Genomic DNA, 22,144 nt, shown 5'->3' on the forward strand with positions numbered 1-22,144 from the left:
CTACTCAGTGAATACTTTAAATTTTATTTTGTACTCACTGAAATACAATCACATAACGGTTATAAATGCGAGATATCAAGCACACCCTACTTTTTATTTTTTTTAATCCCATTTCGTCATATATATTTACATAGGTAAGATTGTTGTGACTTTTCTCATGCAGCATATGATGTGAAGAATATTGAAGTATATACTCGGAAACTACCAGGTAAAAATTTACTTGAGAAAATTAGGTTGGTATGTAAGTTTATGAAGATTTATGTTTGGTGTGTTGTCACGCAGGTTGCTATAAGTATATTTACGAAACGTCATTTTTTATTTGAGGTTCTTTAATTGTTCATGGCGTGACTTGTTGAATGTTGTACATTTGAAGGTTGTGGGATCGTTGTTTAAGCGTTAGAAAAGTCTAAAATTTATGACATTTTGGATTTGATCGAGGGTTTCAGACAGCGAAGGGAGCCGGAGACATTTGTGCATTGTATGGAATAGGTCTACAGAAGAAATCGCAACAGAAAATGGTCTTCTCTTTTCAAGGAGGATCCGTTCGACATAGCCTCTTGCAAGAAGGCCAACAGGCTTTGATGAATGACATTTTGACGTTTTGCCGCTGTGGTTCACCCGACTATTGGAAAATGTGATGAACTGTGACCACTTAACTTTCGTTACATTCAGTGGGGAAAAAGGAAAAAAAAGGAACGTAAGCATTAAACACCCCACCGACGACGAAGTCCTTGGAGGTGAAGGAGAAGCTAGGATGGGAAGGATGGGGAAGGAAAGAGACTGCCCTTTCAAAGGAAAGGAAAAATCCCAGCATTTGCCTTAATCGATTAAACGACTTCCGGTTGCAGTTTTATTTGAATATGAGACTACTGTTCTGAGCGCTGGCACAGTGATAAAACTCGCACTTTCTCTTTTGCCGTACGGAATTCACGTCTCAGACACTTGTGCCCGTAACTACCAAGATCGTAAGAACCTTTGCGAAGGACGCTATCAGATGATATGAAAATACGATTATTCGCGTTGTCCACTTGGTCAGATTCGGCCGCAAGTACTGCAGCATTTAACGTGGCAGTCTGTTCTAACAGTTACGCTTAGGTAATTCTTATATGAACATGTTGACAGCCTAGAGATTTTGTTAGTGTGCAAGTAGGAAATAAACTGTGAGCTAAACACACCAATTGCCAGGAGGTGCATAGAAATTCCTTCTCATGCTCACCTAGATAAAACTCTCCGTTACATTGGCTTTTCTCGTGTCTTAAGCTGTCTGAAAATTGAAAGCGTTTATCAAGCGCTTTTCGTTTTTACTGACAAAGATTCACCAGGAGTTACTCTGTAATCGTTACGAGTAGACGATACTTTTTATCCCTTTCGTTTTCATAGACTGAATAAGGAGGACATATTCGAGACATTACTATGAACATTTTGTATTACTTACTTGTTCCACATTATGATCACCATTGCTTCTCCGTTCATGTTATTAAAAACTGAAATTGAACTTATTCTGCATTCATTCTATTGTTTCATTTCGTTCACAGCTTCTTGAGTCCTAGTTTTTGGTCATTGCGCTAGATTTTCTTGTACACTTTGCTTCTCTGATTTGTCACAGTTTGTTCTTCCCAGTTTATGACATTCTTTTACTTCACATCATTTCAGTTTGTAATCTCACTTCTGGTGAGAAATTGGTTGTTCTTATTTAGCAATCCGATTAGGTACTTGGTTCGAATCTTCATCCAACACGAATTTTGATCACACCATTTCAAGTATAAACATGTGCACGCTTTATTACTCGTGACTGAAGCCCAATTTCAGATCTTTCATTGTTATTTAACTGGGACCATAGTCTCTGAATAGGAGTGACGCGCTCTGGTCCGGTACAAAAATCTTCGTTACATAATTTCAAGTTGAAACTTGCTTTAAGAAATGTAATTTACAGTAATAAATTTGAACTCGGCAGCGTTAAAGACTGTGTAAACTGTAATAATATTTTTCCTGATTTTTTATCATCGTGGTTTTAAATTGGGATTGGTAGCCCTACCGAGCAATGTTCTGTAGTGGCCACTTGTAGTAACTATTTTGCATGGTCAAATGACTGTTCTGAAAAATTACGGGACATGCAACAAAGTTACGTCAAATGGGTTGCATATAAATCAAGCGGAACGCCAGCCAGGTTTTACGAATACTTCGGATCATGGTAGTATACTCCAGGCACATGATTTACATCACACGACAAAGAATTTCAGGTATGCGAGTGACAGAAAACTTAATGCACATTGACAAGTGACATCCCCAAGAGTGCCATCTACTCCTAATCGTGGAAAATGATTCAAATCTAATTACAGAAGGCTACAATATTCCATTTACCGTACAGTTATATACAGTAAAATGCCGCGGTGCTCAAATCAACATTCTTCACTACAGTGCCGCTTTTGTAATTTTCACTGTTATTCTGAAATAATTTTTTTATAAATCTCGTCATCTAAACTCCGAAAGAGTTTATTATTTTATATTAGTTGATACTTTGATCTTATTATCTGCCATCTAAATGACAATAGCTAAATCTCCTACATCAAATTTTTGTAGGGGCTGCCTCAACCAGGTATCTGCCGAATTACGTCCTCATACGAATTCAAGCATGTTCCAGATATTCCCTTTTGAAGAGGATCGAAGCGGTGGTACTCGTTAGATTTCTGATCGGAGACTGTAGATGATCTACCAGAATCTTTATCGAAGTCATATGAACAGTTTCAGCGCTGTAATCTTAATTAGCAAAAGTCCTTCGAAGCGTAGTTCAGGAATTTCATCCCATAGATCCCTTCAGAAGAGCACTTCAAAGCCCTTCAGTTGAACACCGCAAAACTACCCTTCCCGGGAGTGCTCTTAAGCGTACATTTCAAAAGTGTAAGTGTGTTTATGTTCTCTAAGACAGTCGAGCATCGTGAGGAAGTCGCTCACCTGCGCAGGCCTCTTTTTACACTCATGCTCATAAATTAAGGATAATTCTGATACATGGTGAAACAACGCTCTGATGGACGGTTTGCGGGTTTAAATCACCTCGGGGTATGACCATGTGGTGCATTTGACCTGCGGTCGTCGCACGGTGGCGCTGGGAGCAGTCCACACACGCAAAGGTGTGTTGGCATGTCAGAGTACGGTGCAGCGAGTAAGTGCAGACGTTTGCAGACGTTTGCAGACGTGCTAATGGTGACTGTGTGTTGAAAATGGCTCAAAGAACACACATTGATGGCGGTATGAGAGGTAGAATACCAGGTCGACTGGAGGCTGGTGAAACACAGCAGGTCGTAGGACGGGCCCTCCGTGTGCCACAAAGTGTGATCTCAAGATTATGGCAACGATTTCAGCAGACAGGAAACGTGTCCAGGCGCTACAGTACGGGACTCCACAGTGTACAACACCACAAGAAGACCGATATCTCACCATCAGTGCCCACAGACGGCCACGGAATACTGCAGGTAGCCTTGCTCGGGACCTTACCGCAGCCACTGGAACAGTTGTCTCCAGACACACAGTCTACAGACGACTGAACAGACATCGTTTATTCGTCCGGAGACCTGCAAGGTGCATTCCACTGACCCCTGGTCACAGGAGAGCCCGTAAAGCCTGTTGTACACCAGTGTGCGATTTGCAGGGGGGGATGGGGGGGATTCCCCCCCCCCCCTCTGCATCAGACCATCCCCTCCTCTGGTGGCCGGCCGCGGTGGTCTAGCGGTTCTAGGCGCTCAGTCCGGAGCCGCGCGGCTGCTACGGTCGCAGGTTCGAATCCTGCCTCGGGCATGGATGTGTGTGATGTCATTAGGTTAGTTAGGTTTAAGTAGTTCTAAGTTCTAGGGGACTGATGACCACAGCTGTTAAGTCCCATAGTGCTCAGAGCCAGCCTCCTCTGGTGTTAGTTTATGCGTCCCAACCTGGGATGTTTATTTGCCACGCACTGGAGTAAAACTTTACATATAATTTAAATTTGTGTAGCCGAACACTGAAAGTTTTTAATAAGTCTTACTATTAATACTATTAATATGTGTCAGTTTTCTATCATCAGAATAAGTACAGCTTTTTCACAAATGTGCCTCTACTTTTTGAATTCCCCTCGTATACCTACCTGTATGTAGAGGATTTTGTAAATAAGCTTTACCTATAATGTACTTTTAAAGATATAACAAAGGATGGCTTTTCTGATAGTGCATACGCGTGAATAGTGAGTTTCGGCATTAACATCTATTTATAAATAGCTGTTTAACCATGCGTAACGCCACGGTCCAAGCTACTAACATATATAATTCTAATAACCCCCGAAGACATCCCCCCCCCCTCTGGTAAAAGCACAAATCGCACCCTGGTGTACACAGAACACAGTACATGGTCATTGGAACAGTGATCCCAGATTATATTCACTGCCGAGTCCAGGTATAGTCTGAACAGTGATTCTCGCCGGGTTTTCATCTGGCGTAAACCAGGAACCAGATACCAACCCCTTAATGTCGTTGAAAGGGACCTGTATGGAGGTCGTGGTTTGATGGTGTGGGGTGGGATTATGATTGGTGCACCCCTGCAAGTCTTTGACAGAGGAACTGTAACAGGTCAGGTGTGTCGGGACGTCATTTTGCACCAGTATGTCCGCCTTTTTAAGGGGTGCAGTGGGTCTCACCTTCTTCCTGATGGATAACGCACGGCCCACCGAGCTGCCATCGTGGAGGAGTACCTTGAAACAGAAGATATCAGGCGATTGGAGTGACCTGCCTATTCTGCAGACCTAAACCCCATCGAGCACGTCTGGGATGCTCTCGGTCGACGTATCGCTGCACGTCTTCAAATTCCTACGACACTTCAGCTGCTCCGACAGGCACTGGTGCAAGAATGCGAGGCTATACCCCAGCAGCTGCTCGACCACCTGATCCAGAGTATACCAACCCGTTCTGCGGCCTGTGTACGTGTGCATGGTGATCATATCCCATATTGAAGTCGGGGTACATGCGCAGGAAACAGTGGCGTTTTGTATTACATGTGCTTCCGGACTGTTTTCTCAACTTATCACCAATACCGTGGACTTACAGATCTGTGTCGTGTGTGTTACCTATGTGCCTATGTTATTAGCGCCAGTTTTGTGTAGTGCCACGTTGTGCGGTACCACATTCTGCAGTTATCCTTAATTTATGAGCATGAGTGTATGTAATCCTTTATTGCATGCTTTAACTGTTCGTTAATTTCGTCCCGTTGTGCATTTTCAAGCTACCTCTTTCACTTACGTCACAGTTAACGACTGTAATCATGTAACATCTCATATTCCATACGTCTGTTTGGATAAAGCAAAATCTGATAGCGTTCTTGATAAAGGTTTTTACGATCTTACTTAAAATGTAGTAGTCTCATATTTCAAATAAAACTGCGAATGGTGTAGTCAACGTCCTTGCAAAAAATGACCATTTGCAACTTGGTCAGTATGAAGCGCTGTGGATAAGGGTGATACTGCTACCAGGCGAGTATGTGACCCTCCACGGCTGATGTAAGTAAAATAAAGTCATATGTGCGGTATAGTTGGCTGGGACACTCCCACGGCCGGTCCCGGACGCTAGTTGGAAAAGTTTTCTATCCTTCGCAGACAATGACACATTTCCTTAGCGAAGTGTTAAGAGTTGTGTGTTTAAGTGCATCTGATAAGCGTAGGTGACTTTAATGGATGCGTGTAGTGTGGTGTCATGTTTGTGTTGGACGAGGGTGATGGTGGTGATGACAGAAGGACACAGTGAAACGCGGTGCCGGCACATAGCTTAGCCCTCTCGAGTAGCACCAAAGGTGCCTCCCAGCGTAACGTCCCCATCGGACGGACGAATCACCATCAATAATGTCAGTTGCCGTCACTTCGTAAGGTTTTGCGGAGACGTTTGGAATTTAATCCAGGACATAGGCGCAAAGTTTGGTGATCGGGAACATTACGCCGCCGCCCCTCCTCTGCTTTGCGTAAGGCAAAGGGAAAGCTGCCAACAGCACGTGGTTACCCAAACAAGTACCAGCCATTCCCAACATTGCTCAATTTCCATGATCTGACGAGAACCGGTGTTTTCAACATGGCAACACCGCTGGCGCTGACATAAGACATGACAGTGAAGCGCGGTATTTGTGCCAGTCTAATGTATGAAACCAGCGCAGTAAGATAGGCTCACGTTGGAGAGATGTGGCGAGTGGTAGGAAAGGGCAATCATTTTTGGTCGTGGCCATGACTACAAGGTGAATAAAGTTGCCCGATGTGATGGTGTTTCAATGTGGGCTCCCAACGTGTCTACAAACCTTCGTGTACCACTCGCCGCCACTGTAAGAACAGTGGTCGTAACCGATGGAGACCGAAACGATTGTCACGCCTAGGCAATGAAAATCGGTCTCAGACCTAATAGAGCTTGTTGCTGTCAGTAAAGACACGCTCATGTCAACCCATTTCCGCGTTAACATGACGAAGGGAACTGCATGAAATGGCCTCTCGGAGTTGGCTACCTTGCAAAAGGGGCAGCGCCGCATAAAGCTGTACTTCTGCAGTGGACCAAATAACACGGAAGCTGGATGGTAGCCGACCAGAGGAGTGTAATGCGCTCTGATGTGTCTTGGTTTCACCTTTTATCTAACGATGCAGGTCGTCGAGTGAACCGGCAGCCCTGTGACGCCTTCCACCTACAGGCGGTAGAGGGTGCAGTCCAGGCTGGAAGTGGCTCTCTGATGTTTTAGCGGAGTTTCTCGTACCGTGACTCGGACCCACTTATTCAGGTTACCGCGAACACGACCCAGGACGTTTTCCAACATTATGGTGACCAATTGTTGCTCTGTCTTCGATATCTTCGTGATGAGTACGCTTTGGACACACCCTTCAAAGATAACAGCCATTTCTCAGGATTGCATGAGTACGTTCGTGGTTTGACGAATTCTCAGGCACCTTTTCGCATATCGACTTTGCCGCTAAATCACTCCATCTTAGCCCCATAGAAAATGTCTGGCACAATTTGGAACAGCGGGTGAAACGTAGAACTCAAAAGAACTCGAAATCCTTCTCTCTATCTCCCCCCCCCCCCTCTCTCTCTCTCTCTCTCTCGCTTTCGCTCGTTCGAACCAGTAATCTAATGCTCAACGAGTGGCTTCAGTTGCATATTGCACACCTGAAGACAGTTGTGGACACTCTTACTCACGAAAATGTGACTATTTTCAGGATTAGGGCCATTAGGATGATGTATGCTGAGGGTCACTAATTTTTTGTCTAGTCTGTCTGCCGTGCCATTTTCTTAGCTTCCAAAGTCCAGAAACCACAAACGCAGCAAGCTGTTAATAGACACATGTATGCCGTCGCTGGCATGCCAGGTGATACCGGCTTACACATCTTAAGGGCAATCTGAACGGAACAGCAACAGAGACGTCAGAGAGGGTATCAGGGCCGGAAACACTGCCGCTGCTCATGACGTATTTCAGTTTCTGCCTCTGCTCTTACCATCACCACCACCACCAACAGGAACAACACAACAACAACAATGTAAATACGACATTAATACCCGACCACAGTATTATTACACTTGGCCTCCCGTGGTCGTTACCGGAAACACGCGGTGACGTTACAGTAAACTAGTACAATGGTGACTAAGAAAAGCGCATCGCATTGTGAATGATTTCAGACAGTGTATATATACTGTCAGGTGGTTCAGCGTGTCCTCTGAAATATCACGATAAAAACTCACGATAAGCCGGACGAAACGCCCTCACTTTCAGGTACAATAATATCATGATCGACTAATACACTCCACTTTCAGTCCTCACAGTCACCAACGTTAAATAATCAGACAGATACAAAAATGGTTCAAATGGCTCTGAGCACTATGGGACTCAACTGCTGAGGTCATTAGTCCCCTAGAACTTAGAACTACTTAAACCTAACTAACCTAAGGACATCACAAGCATCCATGCCCGAGGCAGGATTCGAACCTGCGACCGTTGCGGTCTTGCGGCTCCAGACTGCAGCGCCTTTAACCGCACGGCCACTTCGGCCGGCAGACAGATACAAATATTATAAAAATGCATGTGTGTATGTTTCACATCCCCTCCTAAAAGACTGGATCAATTTCAACCAAACTTGTTGCACACAACCCCGCAACCCTTACCGTCAGGCAACAATCATTGTGAGGGTGAGAACCACTACCTATCATAGTTCACGATATAAGACGTCGTAAACAATGAGGTGCAAGAAGACTGCCGCCGCATGCGTGACGTTTAAATTCTTTTACTTCTGTGCTACTAACAATATTCGCAAAATTTCGCAGACAGTATCCATATATGCCGATAAGTGCACCTATAAAATTATAAGTCGTGGTACCACACATAGCTCAGGAGATGTCATGTCATAAACAATGAGATGCGTGAAAACTGCCGCGTTGTGCATGTCGTTTAAATTTATTACTTATTTGCTGCTAACACTGTTCACAACATAGTTTTCTAACATTATCCGAATATACTGCTGAATATACACAAATAATGATACTGTCGTACGGCACGTAATTTAAGAGATATGACGTCATAAACATTGAAAAACTGTCGCGTCATACATAAAATTTTAATATATTTATTGTTTACTATTGACAACACTGGTACAGTCGAGTCAACTTAAGAAAATTCCTGACGCTTGGCAGTGCTTTTAACGGCTTTCAAATGCAAAGTACAAACGGCTATTGGCGAAAACATTGGTCGTCTATGGAGCTATAAAGCGACTTTGCTGTAGAGACGTTTACAAAATTGCTTTGTAGACACAATTACAAAGGTGGTTTCACGAATACATGAAAATAAAATTTTTCGATATTACACTACAAACACAGTACATTGTTTTGTTTTCGGTTTTAACAGAAAATTGGCAAAATGAATACCCGGGCAAAGCCGGGTTTGTCAGCCATTAGCTTATATAAGTAAGCACGACGATGTTTGACCACCTGTGGTGAGGAATGTGCAACTCGTTTTCGACGAATAATGGATAATAGACATTTTTCCCACTGAACATAAACACGATCTAGTTGTTAACGACTCGTTCTTGACGTTCCCTCAGCATCCATTGTTGATACTTTGTAGACTCGTATGTAAGTCACTTGAAGGAAGAGGCCCCAGAATATCAGCTGCACTTGTCCGATTCCACGCCTTGCCGGTAAGTAATTCTACAGTATGTGGTGGCATCGTGCCGTGCAGAATCAAGTTTATATGGTAAATGAGTTCCATAATTCCACTGATTTTGTATTGCCGCTAGCCAAATCTGTGTTATGAAGTTCATTTAAGTTAACATGAACATTAAAACTTCCAGGCAGATTGAAACTTTGTGCCCGACTAAGACTCAAAAAATGAACCTTTTCCTTTCCCTGGCAAATGCTCCAGGCACGGCACACGACCCGCTCTCACAGTTTTGAGGACGAGGCGGTGGGCTGTAGCTGGACTTTCCGCAGATAGAGCATTTGACCCCGAAATACGAACATTCCGGGTATCGAGGCACGTAAACAACGCTCCCTCCAGCCTTGACAGTGGGGTCACGAGTCATGCCTGCATGCTCAGCAGATGGGGCATTTGGACGTGGAAGGTCCCGATACGACAGGTAGTTTTAATGAGCAAGGAAAATAGTGCACACTGCGCTGCCGAAAGAAAATCTACTCTGGCGTATGTATCTTTGTTGATGCTGTATTTTTTTCGTAATTTTAGGCCCTCTCGGGCCATGTATATGCGATAACAGTGCTGACTTGAATCTGTGATGTAGGAAGTGTTTATTGTGTGGCTTATCGTGCCCCGCTACCCTGGACTGACCGTGCGCCCTGACGTATCGTACTGTGTTTTGTTGCAGACCGAAGAGCGGCTCGATGCTGCTGTACTCGCGCAAGAAGGTGCGCTACCGGCGGGACGGCTACTGCTGGAAGAAGCGCAAGGACGGCAAGACGACGCGCGAGGATCACATGAAGCTCAAGGTGCAGGGCACCGAGGTGCGTACACCACGCATTTATATAATAATCGTGTTTTTCGATTATGTATTTGTGCTTTGCCTGCGCAACTTATTATTATTAAGAGTAACAAGAATCCAGATAAGTTTTGTTGGCAGATACGTGTACATGATGCCAGATCAGTGCAAAGCTTTAGTATCTTCTTCCAGTGTAAAATATTTTTCATCTAAGAAATCCTCTACTCGGGTCCTCGAGGAACGGGTTTTCAATGCCCAATTTACCAACTACACCTAGACTTTACTTCCTTTCTCATTCCCTACACGTAACGAGGGTGAATCACAGCGGTACGGCATCACAGTAAAGATTTATATTGCGAATTATCCTGGAATAGTGATTCATTGTTTTATTTATTTAGTATACAGCACACTTAAATTGCTACCTTTGATTGTAATTTTTCAGCGGGATACCGAAAAAAGTCCCGAATTCAGTTTATAACATTACAGTGTTTGCAGAACCTTGTTACAACTTCATATTTGGGAACTTAAATAGTATGTACGCTAGTCAAGCTTTCATGCTTACTCTTATGTATGTGGAATTATGGTATTTCGAATAATGTAACTCCTCTTATTTTTCTTGCTTGCTAAGAACAACTGGGGAAAAATTCCGCCTTATGCAGACACCGTTTCATTAGTTTTGTTCTACCCAAACATATTTCAGCACTTTCTGCGCTGTTTTCAGTGGTGTTACGCTGTGTAATCAGAAGTATCCGGACACCTAGCTGAAAATGACTTACAAGTTGCCCTTCATCGGTAACGCGGGAATTGAGTATGGTGTTGGCCCACCCTTAGCCTTGACTGCAGCTTTCACTCTCGCACGCATACGTTCAATCAGGTGCTGGAAGCTTTCTTGGGAATGGCAGCCCATTCTTCACAGAATGCTGCACTGAGGACAGGTATCGATGTCGGTCGGTGAGGTCTGGCACGAAGTCGGCGTTCCAAAACATCCCAAAGGTGTTCTATAGGATTCAGGTCAGGCCTCTGTGCAGGCGAGTCCATTACAGGGATGTTATTGTCTTGTAACCACTTCGCCACAGGCCGTGCATTATGAACAGGTGCTCGATCGTGTTGAAAGATGCAATCGCCATCCCCGAATTGCTCTTCAACAGTGGAAAGCAAGAAGGTGCTTAAAACATCAATGTGGGCCTGTGCTGTGATAGTGCCACGCAAAACAACAAGGGGTGCAACCCCCCTCCATGAAAAACACGACCACACCATAACACCACCGCCTCCGAATTTTACTGTTGGCACTACACACGCTGGCAGATGATGTTCACCGGGCATTCGCCATACCCACACCCTGCCATCGTATCGCCACATTGTGTACCGTGATTCGTCACTTCACACAACGGTTTTCCACTGTTCAATCGTCCAATGTTTACTCTCCTTACACCAAGCGAGGCGTCGTTTGGCATTTACCGGCATGATTTGTGGCTTATGAGCAGCTGCTCGACAATGAAATCCAAGTTTTCTCACCTTCCGCCTAACTGTCATCATACTTGCAGTGGATCCTGATGCAGTTTGGAATTCCTGTGTGATGTTCTGGGTAGATGTCTGCCTATTACACATTACGACCCTCTTCAACTGTCGGTGGTCCCTATCAGTCAACAGACGATGTCTGCCTGTACGCTTTTGTGTCGTACGTGTCCCATCACGTTTCCACTTCACTGTCACATCGGAAACGGTGGACCTAGGGATGTTTAGGAGTGTGGAAATGTCGCGTACAGACGTATGACACAAGTGACACCCAGTCACCTGAACACGTTCGAAGTCCGTAAGTTCCGGGAAGCGCCCCATTCTGCTCTCTCACGATGTCTAATGACTATGAGGTCGGCCGGCCGCTGTGGCCGAGCGGTTCTAGGCGCTATAGTCTGGAACCACGCGACCGCTACGGTCGCAGGTTCGAATCCTGCCTCGGGCATGGATGTGTGTGATGTCCTTAGGTTAGTTAGGTGTAAGTAGTTCTAAGTTCAAGGGGACTGATGACCTCAGAAGTTGAGTCCCATAGTGCTCAGAGCCATTTGAACTATGAGGTCGCTGATATGGAGTACGTGGCAGTAAGTGGCAGAAGAATGCTCTCTAATATGGAAAACGTATGTTTTCGGGGGTGTCCGTATACTTTATATCACATAGTGTATTTATTTATTTATAACATCGCTTCGGTGCATTTAGTGTTTTGGCAACGAAACATTTCACAGTTTTAAAGAAATGCAATTTGAATTTATTTGAAAATACATCTGACTTTATTATTGAAAGGAATTTTTGGAAGTCACCCATTACTTGAAGCCAAACCGGGAATATTTACTGCATTAATGTGTTTAATTTCGTCCTTAGTGCAATATTTAGCGAGTGTGCCGATTGATAGAAACATAACGAAGCAAGTGTGATACAGTAAAAGATGTTGTCTTACATCGGAAAATTGTGGAGGTGTTTATAAGGGCAGCAATGTTGAAGTGAAAGGTCAGTAGAGGGAAAATGAAAAAAAAAGTGGGATTGTTTGAAATCTAGCGGCACAACAGAAATAAGGAAAAAACTGAACAGACAGTTGTTTGCAAGACAGACGGACTTGAATATCAGTAATTTGAACAAACAAGCTACGAAAGTAAGAAACGCTCTAAAATGGCCTGAGAGAACATATGCGGAAACACTTTGTAGAAAAAAAATCGTTAAAATGTGCCCGAAGATGGGTGAGACAAACCATTTTGCGGATTGATAATGTTGGGTACAGAAATTATTACTAGTTGCCTTTCGGAACGTGCCCATAAAGCCATCACAGCACTGGAAATGTTACACAACAGTTGCTTTTGATAATTCATACTATACATAAGGTTAACTTGTAGCCTGGTACGAAGTTACATGTTGTTGTTGTTGTGGTCTTCAGTCCTGAGACTGGTTTGATGCAGCTCTCCATGCTACTCTATCCTGTGCAAGCTTCTTCATCTCCCAGTACCTACTGCAACCTACATCCTTCTGAATCTGCTTAGTGTATTCATCTCTTGGTCTCCCCCTACGATTTTTACCCTCCACGCTGCCCTCCAATACTAAATTGGTGATCCCTTGATGCCTCAGAACATGTCCTACCAACCGATCCCTTCTTCTAATCAAGTTGTGCCACAAACTTCTCTTCTCCCCAATCCTATTCAATACCTCCTCATTAGTTACGTGATCTACCCATCTAATCTTGAGCATTCTTCTGTAGCACCACATTTCGAAAGCTTCTATTCTCTTCTTGTCCAAACTATTTACCGTCCATGTTTCACTTCCATACATGGCTACACTCCATACAAATACTTTCAGAAATGACTTCCTGACACTTAAATCTATACTCGATGTCAACAAATTTCTCTTCTTCAAAAACGCTTTCCTTGCCATTGCCAGTCTACATTTTATATCCTCTCTACTTCGACCATCATCAGTTATTTTGCTCCCCAAATAGCAAAACTCCTTTACTACTTTAAGTGTCTCATTTCCTAATCTAATACCCTCAACATCACCCGACTTAATTCGGCTACATTCCATTATCCTCGTTTTGCTTTTGTTGATGTTCATCTTATATCCCCCCTTCAAGACACCATCCATTCCGTTCAACTGCTCTTCCAAGTCCTTTGCTGTCTCTGACAGAATTACAATGTCATCGGCGAACCTCAAAGTTTTCATTTCTTCTCCATGGATTTTAATACCTACTCCGAATTTTTCTTTTGTTTCCTTTACTGCTTGCTCAATATACAGATTGAATAACATCGGGGAGAGGCTACAACCCTGTCTTACTCCCTTCCCAACCGCTGCTTCCCTTTCATGTCCCTCGACTCTTATAACTGCCATCTGGTTTCTGTACAAATTGTAAATAGCCTTTCGCTCCCTGTATTTTACCCCTGCCACCTTTAGAATTTGAAAGAGAGTATTCCAGTCAACATTGTCAAAAGCTTTCTCTAAGTCTACAAATGCTAGAAACGTAGGTTTGCCTTTCCTTAATCTTTCTTCTAAGATAAGTCGTAAGGTCAGTATTGCCTCACGTGTTCCAGTGTTTCTACGGAATCCAAACTGATCTTCCCCGAGGCCGGCTTCTACTAGTTTTTCCATTCGTCTGTAAAGAATTCGTGTTAGTATTTTGCAGCTGTGGCTTATTAAACTGATTGTTCGGTAATTTTCACATCTGTCGACACCTGCTTTCTTTGGGATTGGAATTATTATATTCTTCTTGAAGTCTGAGGGTATTTCACCAGTTTCATACATCTTGCTCACCAGATGGTAGAGTTTTGTCAGGACTGGCTCTCCCAAGGCCGTCAGTAGTTCCAATGGAATGTTGTCTACTCCGGGGGCCTTGTTTCGACACAGGTCTTTCAGTGCTCTGTCAAACTCTTCACGCAGTATCGTATCTCCCATTTCATCTTCATCTACATCCTCTTCCATTTCCATAATATTGTCTTCAAGTACATCGCCCTTGTATAGACCCTCTATATACTCCTTCCACCTTTCTGCTTTCCCTTCTTTGCTTAGAACTGGGTTTCCATCTGAGCTCTTGATGTTCATACAAGTGGTTCTCTTATCTCCAAAGGTCTCTTTAATTTTCCTGTAGGCAGTATCTATCTTACCCCTAGTGAGAAAAGCCTCTACATCCTTACATTTGTCCTCTAGCCATCCCTGCTTAGCCATTTTGCACTTCCTGTCGATCTCATTTTTGAGACGTTTGTATTCCTTTTTGCCTGCTTCATTTACTGCATTTTTATATTTTCTCCTTTCATCAATTAAATTCAATATTTCTTCTGTTACCCAAGGATTTCTACTAGCCCTCGTCTTTTTACCTATTTGATCCTCTGCTGCTTTCACTACTTCATCCCTCAAAGCTACCCATTCCTCTTCTACTGTATTTCTTTCCCCCATTCCTGTCAATTGTTCCCTTATGCTCTCCCTGAAACTCTCTACAACCTCTGGTTCTTTCAGTTTATCCAGGTCCCATCTCCTTAAATTCCCACCTTTTTGCAGTTTCTTCAGTTTTAATCTACAGGTCATAACCAATAGATTGTGGTCAGAGTCCACATCTGCCCCTGGAAATGTCTTACAATTTAAAACCTGGTTCCTAAATCTCTGTCTTACCATTATATAATCTATCTGATACCTTTTAGTATCTCCAGGGTTCTTCCATGTATACAACCTTCTATCATGATTCTTAAACCAAGTGTTAGCTATGATTAAGTTGTGCTCTGTGCAAAATTCTACCAGGCGGCTTCCTCTTTCATTTCTTAGCCCCAATCCATATTCACCTACTACGTTTCCTTCTCTCCCTTTTCCTACACTCGAATTCCAGTCACCCATGACTATTAAATTTTCGTCTCCCTTCACTATCTGAATAATTTCTTTTATTTCATCGTACATTTCTTCAATTTCTTCGTCATCTGCAGAGCTAGTTGGCATATAAACTTGTACTACTGTAGTAGGTGTGGGCTTCGTATCTATCTTGGCCACAATAATGCGTTCACTATGCTGTTTGTAGTAGCTTACCCGCATTCCTATTTTCCTATTCATTATTAAACCTACTCCTGCATTACCCCTATTTGACTTTGTGTTGATAACCCTGTAGTCACCTGACCAGAAGTCTTGTTCCTCCTGCCACCGAACTTCACTAATTCCCACTATATCTAACTTTAACCTATCCATTTCCCTTTTTAAATTTTCTAACCTACCTGCCCGATTAAGGGATCTGACATTCCACGCTCCGATCCGTAGAACGCCAGTTTTCTTTCTCCTGATAACGACATCCTCTTGAGTAGTCCCCGCCCGGAGATCCGAATGGGGGACTATTTTACCTCCGGAATATTTTACCCAAGAGGACGCCATCATCATTTAATCATACAGTAAAGCTGCATGCCCTCGGGAAAAATTACGGCCGTAGTTTCCCCTTGCTTTCAGCCGTTCGCAGTACCAGCACAGCAAGGCCGTTTTGGTTATTGTTACAAGGCCAGATCAGTCAATCATCCAGACTGTTGCCCTTGCAACTACTGAAAAGGCTGCTGCCCCTCTTCAGGAACCACACGTTTGTCTGGCCTCTCAACAGATACCCCTCCGTTGTGGTTGTACCTACGGTACGGCTATCTGTATCGCTGAGGCACGCAAGCCTCCCCACCAACGGCAAGGTCCATGGTTCATGGGGGGGGGGGGGGGGGGGGGACGAAGTTACATAGGCTTAAGAAAAGCAGATTCCGATATAAAAGAGATTTGACATCCGCAGTGTACTGAAACAAGTAGTTCAGAAATTATGCGAAATCAAAGAGACTTGTAGCATAACATAACAGCATTTAACTAGGCAAAATACCGACGACAGAAATGATAGGAGATAGTGTGCTTGTGTTACATAATTAGGGCATTCACTTCTTAATAACAAGGAAGTCAGCTTTCGTTAGATAAAGAAGGTTGCCCCACTGATTGTCAACATGAACTACTTTCAGCTGGCAAGTACCGTCATATAATACAAGATGCTTTACGGGTTCATTTACGTTTCTAAGAGAAAACTGGGTGAAGAATCAGTGTTACTTGATTTTGGAGAATAACTGTGAAGAATGCAGCTTCGAAATTACAAGTATGGTTTAACACTTATTACAGTTCCCAGAATGAGATTTTCACTCTGCAGCGGAGTGTGCGCTGATATGAAACTTCCTGGAAGATTAAAACTGTGTGCCCGACCGAGACTCGAACTCGGGACCTTTGCCTTTCGCGGGCAAGTGCTAGTTCTGCAAGGTTCGCAGGAGAGCTTCTGTAAAGTTTGGAAGGTAGGAGACGAGGTACTGGCAGAAGTAAAGCTGTGAGTATCGGGCGTGAGTCGTGCTTCGGTAGCTCCGTTGGTAGAGCACTTGCCCGCGAAAGGCAAACGTCCCGAGTTCGAGTCTCGGTCGGGCACACAGTTTTAATCTGCCAGGAAGTTTCACTTATTACAGTTGTAAATGAGGCTTCCGTAAGGGTTCACTTAATTTCTGTTGGAAGTGTTATGTACAACATTTTTCCTGCAACTAGTTATCGGCTAATGCGTGTATTTTAGGTTGTTACAAAAAAAGCGTGTAGCTTCAGCAACGATTTTACGTGTCATGGATTCGACAAGTCCTCCAGAAGTATGTGACACCAGATGTCTACACGCAGCTCACGCAGTTCCAGTAAATTTTGGGCCGGTGGTTTGTAGGCACGGAACAAGGAACTAGCGCCCGATAGCATCTCAGATGTGTAGCATTGGGTTCAGAACAGGTGACTGTAGTGACCAAAACATCAGGGCGAGTTTGGTGTCGTGCTCCTGAAGCCGCTGAATCGCGTTTCTGGCCTTGTGACACGAATAGTTATCCTGCTGGAAGAACCCATTGGCATCGGGGAAGACGTCAAGCATGTAGAGGTGCAGATAGTCCGCAATAATGTTCCCGTAATCAAAAGTTGTCATGGTTTCTTTGATTACTACAGTTCCCACTGAAGCCGAGGTGAATGTTCCCCGCAGCATGATATTGCCCCTATGGGCAGCCCGCTAGAACACGAGCGACGACCTGGTGTGAGAAGAAACTGCATCACCCAACCAGGTGGCAGTTTTCTATTGACCCACGGTTTAATGGTGATGACACCGTGGCCACTGCAATTGTAGTTGGCAGTGTCGTTGGCTCAGCATGGGAACTTGGATAGGTGGTCTGCTGCAGAGCCTCATGTTCAACAGTGTGCGTTGAACGATGAGCTCCGAAACATTTGCATCTGCACCAGCATTGTAGTATATCATCATATCGCTTCGTATCCTAATTTCCAGAGCAGGCGAGCCTCCGACCTCCACGTTCTTTGACAACGTGTGGACGACCATATCTTGTGACTTCTTCGTGGTTTCGTCGTCCTCCAACCACTTTCGACAGATGCTCACGACTGTACCACTCGAACTTCCGATCAGCTTTGCCATTGCCGAGATATTCGTTCGCAGGCACTGGGTCGTTACAGTCTGCCCTCTGTCAAAGTCTCTAGTGTATTTTCCCCTTTATAGATAGCTTGTATCGTCGCTGAGAGAGAGAGAGAGAGAGAGAGAGAGAGAGAGAGAGAGATATCATACTCTGCGAATTCACTTTCTTACAGCAATAACTTAATTCATAGCAGCTGCTTAAAGTGACGACCGTCAGTCTCAACCAACTTGATGTATGTGTCTTTCATCAGCCCAGACATGGTGATTGAGACGTGGAACTGTAACTGTAATTAAGAGATTCCTTTGCAAATCCCTTGTTTAATTTGTAACTCCGTACGTTTCAGAACACACCTTGAGCTTCTCGTATCATCACATCACAGATCGAGATGGCATATTGGTTGACTCACTGGACTGGCTCGCGAAAGGAGCAGAATCGAAATCGTCGGCCTACCATCCAAATGTTTTGTCCAGTCACACTATTGTGACCACCTGTTAGAAGCCTGAATAACCATCTTTAGCAGCGCGGACATCTGGGAGACGTGCAGAAAGAGTGTCAGTGAGGCTCTGGAAGGTACCCACAGGGCTGTGGAGCCATGTCGACTCCAGCGCCGTGGGCAGCTGCGCGAACAGCCGGATCGAGGTGGTCCCATACATTATTATCGATTGAGTTTAAATCTGGGGAGGTTGGTGGCTGTAGGGGTACGATAAACTCATCCTGGTGTGCACAGCGAGTTGTAAACACGTTGCATTATCCTCGTGGGAGATGCCATCCTGACGAGGAAAAACAAACTACATCTAGGGATGGACAAGATGCCCAAGGCTAGATATAGACTTGTGTTGATCCATTGTGCCGTCCACAATAACGAGATGAACCAGGGAATGCCACGAAAACGTTTCCCAGACAGACCGTAACGCTCCCTCCTCTGGCCTAGACCCTTCCAACTATTGTTGCAGGATGTTCGCTTTCATACGTTTCACGCCGTACACGCCAGTGGTCATCTGTCATCTGTCAAGACCATCTGTTACCATACAGTAGACAACCAGTTGCGCTGTTGACGTGCAAATTCCAGCCTTCGTCGCCGATAGACAGCCCACTCAGCATGGTTACATGAACCAGGCGGCTGCTGCGGTAACCCATACGCAGTAACGTGCCCTGAACGGTCAGTGAGTGGACACTGTTGGTAACCCCGTGGTTCATCTGGGCGGTCCGTTGCTTAACAGTTCCACGTTTACTTGCACGTCTCCACAGCGTCGTTCAACCCTGTCACATTTTCTTCGACGGCGGTTTGGATTAGCGCAGGTTTGCCATGCACAGTATATTTTAACCATGGCGGCTGTGAAATTATTATTAACAAAGCTTATAATTTTGTAGGGTGTACTCACCCATTTGCTTTATATCTGCTGCTGCCACAAGCTAACGTTGTCAACTGTAACATGGTTTTTACACCATGAATGATCTATACAAACATTATGTTTCAGAACCTTTATTCTAAATCACGTCATAATTATAATGACATGCTTACGACACTGACTTAAGCAGTTACATGCTTGGCTCTGAGCACTATGGCTCTGAGCACTATGGGACTCAACTGCTGAGGTCATAAGTCCCCTAGAACTTAGAACTACTTAAACCTAACTAACCTAAGGACATCACACACATCCATGCCCGAGGCAGGATTCGAACCTGCGACCGTAGCAGTCGCGCGGCTCCGGACTGAGCGCCTAGAACCGCTTTTTTGGCCGGCAGTTACATGCTTCTTGCAAAATATCTTTTCAGACACTGCTCCCCCATGCCAACATGGCTGCCCCTTTGTATATAAATCCGAACAAGCCTCGGAATTGTTATAAAGGGTTTTTTAATAAAAGTACAATTAAAACTGTTGCCTTAAAATTAATGACATATTTCAACATTTGGACTGGTTCTAATAGAGCAAAAACATTTATCGATTTTTAAGTATTTAACATTTTAGGAGTGTGTAAATAGTCAAATATTAACAATACTTTTACTATTTTTATAAAATGCAAAAGATACATGGTTCAGAAAATGTTCCTACCAATGTTAATGTTTAAGTCTGCCACTGAATGTGGCAAAATAGGTCTTTTATTTATTATTGACAAAACACCTAAAGAACTACTTATGTTTACACGCCACTTACAACATTTTCGCTAATTACATTTTAATTTTCAAATCAATTTTGAATCTCACAGTTGGTTTTTCGTTTAAATACCACAGACTTAATTTAGACACTATTTTAACACGAGGAAATGACTTTGACCAATGTACTCGATCATTTGTTTCAGTTTTCACCTAATTACGTTAATCCTAAATATTCCTACCAATTATAGGACCTATACACCTCAACACAACTACAATTCAGTAAACACTTTTATGGTATCAATTTTATAAGTATATGTTTATCTATACGACTGCCTTTTGATTACATCAGTGATTCCTCTTTATTTCAAATTGGATCGAAGAATACTTGTTTTAAACGGGCTTCAATGGACTGTTAGGGCTCACAGCACGTGACCCGATAGCCAGTGATCATGCCGTTTTGGACGTCAGACAAATCACTCCGTTTCCGCATTATAACAGCGACTGCACTGTTTTGCGCTTTACCCCTACACGCTTTATGTGCGTTTCACTGCTAGTGCTACCGTCTGTGAGTAGTTATTGCACGCTGACGTCGAACATAGGCGCTGGTCACATTGATATGACAGGACCGTATAAGTTTCCCATAGTTTCCCCTAAGTAACATATGGTCAAAGACGTGTCCTTGGAAAAGGCAGCTACATCTAGATTTTCTGGTCGATGCTTGTATGATCGGATCTTGTGTGCAATCCCTGATATTTTCGTCGCTGACGAAACGTAAGAAGCATTCCTCCACTCTTTCTTTTTTATAACTCATTGCGTACGTCGTAGATGGTCCAGTGTTGTCCATTTTTTTAATGTATGAGTCTAATTTGCCAACGTACTTTTTCCTGATTTATGACGTTTATATTGGCCGCCCAATTTCTTTACAGCGAAAGCACTCATGATGCTTATTTTTGTGCTGAAGCCGTCTTGGCCGAAGCGAATACGATGCTTCGCGCAGCCGTAATAACAGTAATGTTACTCTCTGTCTCTGTTCCTCTCACGTCGGGCTTGTTCTCCGCCTCCTCGATCCCGCGATGTTACTCACCCGAACATCAGCATAATTTTCTCCTCAAGAATTGGAGTGGAATATTCACGCGTAAATTAACGGGGCGTGGGCGGGCGGGCGGGTATTTATGGGATGAGTTTTTGCGTTTATTGCGAGCGTAGTCTCTCGTCGGCGCGGCTCGGCTGGGCTAGCGCCGGCCTTATCGGGTAGGCGGCTGCGTGCCGGCAGATAAACAGATCGCCGCGCCTTGTTAGGCACGCCCGAGAGCGGCCGGCTGTGTGGGGCGACCGGGCACTGCAGGCAGGGCGACGGAATGCCGACAATGGCCCACCCTCCCCGCCGCTGGGAGGGCCTAAATCCCACGAGGCGTCGGCGTCGGCGGCGGCGGCGGCGTGCGTGCAGGGGCGCGTCACGGGTGAAATAAGTTGCTCTCTTTGTACGGCCACACCCTCGCTGTTAAGCCGAGCTTGCTCTGAAAGGAGCGCCACAAAAGATGAGAACTGGAGCAAAAGAACACGCGCGACAGGGAAAGAGAGAATCGCCCTGTTTTCCAGGTGGTATTACATTTCCGGCCGAGGCTAAGAAAAAGTCAAGGAAAGGTTCCTACTGGCAGGAAATGACAAAATTCCCAGCGGAAAATCAAGACCTTATTGTTTCCAACTGAAAAAGAAAAACACTTGTCAAAATAAGAGTTTTTGTAGGCGGAAAACTAACGTAGCGAGTCAAGATCAACATATTACAAAGTACGACATTATTTTGTGTGTATCATATGGACAGGACTTAATTTCGTCGGGTACAGCATTCCGGCACCTCCCAACACTTTTTTTTGTAAATTCTCTGGAACAAGTCGTTACCGGAGATTTAAAATAGTAAATGTGTATTAGGTCGGAACGTAACTATAATTTACGACTGAAGCAATCTGAGAGATGAACGGTATTTTGTAAAAACTGATTTCTCACTGTAAGTGGTATCGCAGTTTTGAAAAATCGGAACTTGTGTGGTCTTTATGATTCCGCCACCTAAAATTTTAGAAATTAAGTACTGTATGCAAACGACTGTGATTGTGTCGGAAAATAGTAAAAAAATAATTAA

General features: G+C 44.0%; 1 protein-coding gene across 1 annotated transcript in view; it reads left to right on the plus strand.

Moving 5' to 3' along the window:
- LOC126251652 (calmodulin-binding transcription activator 1) overlaps positions 1-22,144 on the plus strand; it is a 1,922,036-nt gene that overhangs the window by 1,531,790 nt on the left and 368,102 nt on the right. Inside the window, exon 7 of the mRNA XM_049952210.1 lies at positions 9,851-9,986. Coding sequence (XP_049808167.1) covers positions 9,851-9,986 — 136 coding nt within the window. The remainder of the gene's footprint in view (positions 1-9,850; positions 9,987-22,144) is intronic.

Source organism: Schistocerca nitens, chromosome 4 (genome assembly GCF_023898315.1).
Source record: "Schistocerca nitens isolate TAMUIC-IGC-003100 chromosome 4, iqSchNite1.1, whole genome shotgun sequence".
Classification (NCBI taxonomy): Eukaryota; Metazoa; Arthropoda; class Insecta; order Orthoptera; family Acrididae; genus Schistocerca; species Schistocerca nitens.